Source organism: Miscanthus floridulus, chromosome 8 (genome assembly GCF_019320115.1).
Source record: "Miscanthus floridulus cultivar M001 chromosome 8, ASM1932011v1, whole genome shotgun sequence".
Classification (NCBI taxonomy): Eukaryota; Viridiplantae; Streptophyta; class Magnoliopsida; order Poales; family Poaceae; genus Miscanthus; species Miscanthus floridulus.
In genome coordinates this window covers 130,613,591-130,619,182 of record NC_089587.1, presented here as the reverse complement: position 1 = coordinate 130,619,182, position 5,592 = coordinate 130,613,591, and the positions used below count along the sequence as shown (strand labels likewise).

Sequence of the window (5,592 nt, the reverse complement as noted above, 5' to 3'; positions counted from 1 at the left end):
CTCCGGGGCAGGATGTGACGTGACCACTTGCTGAACGAAGCCAGAGCACGGCCCTATCAGGATCACCGAACATGCTATCCCTGGCACCGACTACCGTGTCAATAGGGCAGGCTTAAAGAAAATGGAAGACCCGACACATTCAAAGGACCTTCTTGGCCTCTGGTTTTTCTTCTTTCTCCTGTCTATAATCCCTGCTCACTCTGATCTATAAAAGGGAGGACAGGGCACCACTCTAAGGGGACAGATCAATTCAACACACCACATAACACACAGCTGAGTAGCAACCAAGCTCTCAACGCCTTTTCCAACTTTTCATCAGAGACTTGGGATATGTCCCTCTCTCGACCGTTTGTACCCTCTACTACGAACCTTTCAGTGCTAATAACACGAGCAGCAGCAGCAAACTGGACGTAGAGACATTCTACCCGAAACAGTATAAATCTTGTGTCTTTTAGCATACCATCTGAACTCAACACGCAACAAATATAAATTTATAAATTAGTGTTTATTCGAAACATCGACCGCTGGGGATGACAGACCTTCGCCTCCACATTGATGGGGCCGCACCGGTGTCGACGAGGCTTCTGCCTCCACGTCGACGGGGAGGAATTCAGCTTGTGGGGAGGAATTCAGCTTGTGCCGCCACAAGTCGAGACCGAGCTGCGATGATAGAGCGTCCACCTCCGCCTTGAACGCGTTGAGTAGGGAGAAGGGGGAAAGGAACAGATGCACTGTTTTGAATTTTTTTTAAATTGCCGTGGCGGAGCTAGGACGGAGCACAAAAAAAAAAGGACAAAAAACGGAAGGAAACTGGACGCGGCTGCTGGAAAAGGAAACCGTGCGTTGCGAGCTGGGGCAGCGCACGCGCGTTGAATAAGGTTTGGGCTCGTACATGCCCTCAGCTCCCGTACTGGACCCGCGTCAGACAGCCCTCTTTTTTTCCGTGTAGATCTCGCTTCTTACCATACCATTAAGTTTGTGAACCAGAAACCCCGGCCCTACCCGCACCCACACCCCCGGCTCGCCGGAGAATAACGCTGCCGCCGTATAATCACGTAAATTCGTGGGCATGGAGGGCGTGGGCGCGCGGCTAGGGCGCACTTCGGCGCGCTACGGGCCGGCGACGACGTTCACGGGACCTGTTAGGAAGTGGCGCAAGGAGTGGGTACCAGTGGTCGCCGCCGCCGTCAACGCCAACGCCAGCGCCAACGGTGGTACGGCGTCCTCCACGGGGATGGGATCTGGCAGAGGATCCCGTGGGAATAATCTTCTCCTGTTTAAGTGGACCCCGGTGAACGGGGCTAACGGGGGAGGAGGAGGGGATGGGGAGCAGCAGCAGGCGGCGGAGACGGCCACGAGACGCCGGCGGTATGTGCCGGTGAGGATTCTTGATAAGAATGGTTGGCTAGCATTTGTTCCTTCTAGTGGCGCTATGTGGGTGCGAATTTGTAACATGATTGGATTTTTTAGAGTTCAGTAACATGATTGGATCTTTAGCTTAGTTTCGTCGGTGTTTTGAAAAACATTTTAGCTTGTGCGAGTTGAGCTTTCGAATTGTTAGTTGCTTTTCATGTCCATGGGAAATGTGTGCTTCCGTCAGTAATTGGTTAGACGGATTTGAATTTCTGATCCCCGAGTATAATGGCGGATGCTTAAATAGTTAATTGTTTATTCAGATTGGGTGGTTCAGGATGTTGCCGTATGTTAGTGTAATTAGGATGGAGTTTATAATTTTTTCTCGGTATTCAACTGGTCATGGATTTCAGTTATTTTTGCAGGTGCTATTTCTTTTACTTTTTCTTAAGCACATTGTAGAGCTGCCTCTCTTTGTATTAGAGTAAGCAAAATAAATGGCTATCTTCTTGTCATGCCCCAAAGGGTTAGATAACCCAAACAAAAAAGACAAACAAAGGATCAAGAACCAAGGTTGCAATGAGTTTTGCTTGGCGTTTATGCCATTAGCGTGATATATCAGCTGATAAAACTCAAAAAGAAATGCAATGTATGCTTTGCTTATTTACCATGAGTTTCTGTAGCCAGAATCACTAATCAATATGGGTATTTTGATTTTGGTTTCCTAGAATGTGACATTGAGATGGACATGTTCGGCAATAGGAAAACTACTTTGATTAAGGACTGAAAGACTCAGTATTTCAATAAGAACTGAAATTCTGGCAAGAATAGATACAATAAGATATCAGATCCTGGAGGATGGACATGTCCTTGAAATAAGAAGATATACCAGAATATAAATGCAAGCCTAAAGTATTAATTTCCTATGGAAGATTTACCTTCTAGTGTGGAAGGGGAATAAGATCATGGAGGACGATCAAAGAAGCATGCCACACTCAGCCAGTCACCATCTCAGTTTTGATAGTAGACATCATATGACGGCTAGTGTTCTTGGCTGCACTTTTTATATATATGGTCACTGGGTTGGTTTATGCTTGATCAAAATGGCTATTAAACAGTAGAAATCGAAATGCATGTATATGATCTTGGTGTTACAACGATATATTTGTCATAATCAGTGATAGATCGGCAAAAATCGTGAATTGTGATATTCTTGCATTCTTTTGGCACCAGCCACTAAGTTAGTGCTGTAGCATCATATTGCCACTAGTTTGATTTATTTCCAATGTTTTCAAAAAATGAATGAGATGAGAAAAAAAATAGCGAAAGCAGAACATGAAACACAATTCCTCAGTAAACATGCCAAACTAAGAGGCAGGAAAGTAAAGATGACCAACACCCGAATGACCAAAGGCGCTAGCCTCAAAAGCTTCTTTATGTTTGTGTCTCCTGCCATGATCCACAGTTGTACCTTGTCAGTGGCCTCATGTATCACTGTATCCTTGCTTGGGGTGACTCCATTGTTCCTTTGACCACTAAATTTTACAGTTCTTTTGTTGCTTTGATATTTGAATAGTAGTTTCAGTATGAGGAACCAATGATTCCCAATAGTTTAGGTTAGTCCTCTAAGTGTATGGATAATTATATATTTTGGATAGCTCAAGAATGTGAAACATAGTCTGTACCTGGCTCAATCTAATAAGATTACTGCTTTACATGGCTGTCAGTAGACTATCTACCTCTTACATCTGTTATATCTAAGCTGTACACTATTTTTTCAGTGGTTCTTTTTGGCGGATACATGTAATGTTTTAGTATTCATGTATATGGATTGCCGATATGATTTCTATCTATTTCATTCTTTCACTCATTGCACAGTTACTTATACTTTATTATGGTGTGCCATTCAAATTTGTGATTTCTTAGTATTGCTAAAACTACAGTAAACAAGGTTACAGCGTCTTTTCATCAAAATCCAAACTATCCAGGATTGATGAGTTCACTTTTTTGTGCAATACTTCTCTTCTGGAACAGATGGCTTTTCACTTTTGTTCATAATCTTGTCAATGGGTATTTACCAAATATCTTAATATTACAGGTTTCTTTAATGGAAGAGCAAAGACAAGAATCTACCAAATCTGATGATGAGAATAAGGCTAATGATGGAGATCCATCTTCGAACGAAACTGAGCCATCAAATGGAAAGACTGATATCAATGGTACACCTATGGATGAATCCCAGGTAACAAGATCCTTTGGCGGTGATCATAACTAATTTACAACATTGAGTTAAGTACTTACTAATCTGTAACTTATTTTGCTCTACCCATTCAGGGTTCTCACAGTACGCATTTTTTGGTTCTGGATTACCTTGTTGATTGTCTTTTTTATGAAAAAAATAATGCTGCCAACTTTCCTTGTTGCTACATATGGTTCTGCATCTCCAAGCATCATTTATTGTTTGATATTTCCCAGCTGGCAACCTATTCTTTTTTAGTATAAATATTTATTTATTTCCAGTAGCCAGTGCCAATTAGGATTGTCTCATGAGTTGTGTTATAATATGTGTGCATACAAGCAGTAGGTATAGTTTTAAACATAATATACCATATTCTTCAGAAGTAGAACCACTAAACATACCACTTTCCTTTTCACTACCATATTCGTCAAGGAACACTTTTCCCCTTCAAGTATCAAATAAGTAACATTTCTCCAGGAGGTCTGTATTTGAGCCAAACATTTCTTCAGGGAACACTTTGACCTAGCACACGCTAAAGACTCCATAACCTCAGTTTCATAACTTCGATCGTGTAAATCCAGCAAATCATGTATTAGTCAAATGCACTTCACACGAAAATCCCAGCTAGCTCCCTTGGGAGGGCGGGCCTGGCTTAGTGATATAGTTTCTCCACTTGTGCCCTGGAGATCTTGGGTTCAGACCAATCTCTTTGCAAACTCTGCAAGGGTAAGGCTGCTAGAAATCCATGACCTAGACTCTGACCTTGTGTGATTGCTTTCAATACTGGGCATGCCCAAGCTAGCTACCTCATGAACTCTCGGTGAATGCTCAAGATTCATGAGCTACCGCAGTACCGCTTCAACATGTGGTTGTTTACTTCAAATGTCCTTAGAAACCAATGATGTAGTTGGTGTCTCATGAACTCAGTGGATGCTCATGTGGTTGTTTACCTCTTCAGCATGCTTCAAATGTCCTTACTGAATTGGAAGAAACCAAAGATGTAGTCATGTAGCTTGGCGGTCAATTCACATGATTGATGAGATGACATACAATAACATGCCTAAATCAGTTATCTTTCCCAACTCGTTTATGTATGTGGTGTATATACTTGTGTGTCGTCTTTACAATTTTTATAGAAAAATTGAGGAAAGATAAGAATTTTAAGAACATAATAAAACTGTCCTGTTTCAGGCAACAGATGAGGATGGTCGAAACTCTGGTAAAAATGGTGGTGGAACAGACCTAAATTTGAATTTAGGTTTGAAAGACCCGGACGGTGATAATGAAGTTGAGACAACAGAGAAACATGAAGCGGCAAACAATCCGCAGACAGAGAATAGATCCAAGAGGAAATCCGTAACCCCTGACCTTGAGATGAGAATGTAAACCGGCAGTTTTATTTGTCTAAATTTTACTATTTGCCATGAGCCCATGAGGTGTGTAACTTAGGTACATTCTCATCGTAGAAACATTTCAGTAAAATTGATTACAGGACTTACAATAGTGTGAACTGTCTGAACTTTCTTTTTCTTAAATACGGAGGAGAATTGTCTAAAGTCAATGCCAAATATAATTTGATTTTCCAGAGATGTTTGGAATCGGAAAACATGTCTTCACAACTTATTTGCAAAATGTTCTTTCACTGCAAGGGTGTCCAAGTGAAACCATTCATTGAGAAACTGGGAACTGAGGGAACTATATACCCAGCTTATTTGACGAAAGTTTTACATTGTTTGATAGTACATTGTCTGTTTCAAATTTACATTGTTTAATAGTACATTGCCCGTTTCAAATTGTTAGTCGTTTTAGCCTGTTTCGAACTGCAAGCCGTTTTAGCTTTTTCATTTTAGGTACTGCATCTGTCCCTAAAAGAATGTAACTATGGGTTGCGTGTCATTTTAAATGCTTCATATTTAATCAAGTTTCTAGTAAATATTTATATTTATGTGGGGGTATGACCCCAATACCCACAGGGCCGTACATGGGCTGAGCCGCCAGGG

General features: G+C 41.5%; 1 protein-coding gene across 1 annotated transcript; it reads left to right on the top strand.

The window, feature by feature from the left end:
• Positions 1–936: 936 nt before the first annotated feature.
• Positions 937–5,165, top strand: LOC136473545 (uncharacterized). The gene is made up of 3 exons (XM_066471190.1): positions 937–1,378; positions 3,452–3,595; positions 4,784–5,165. The coding sequence occupies exons 1-3, from the start codon at positions 1,070–1,072 to the stop codon at positions 4,976–4,978; spliced, it is 648 nt and encodes a 215-aa protein (XP_066327287.1). The 5' UTR covers positions 937–1,069; the 3' UTR covers positions 4,979–5,165.
• The last annotated feature ends 427 nt before the right edge of the window (positions 5,166–5,592 follow it).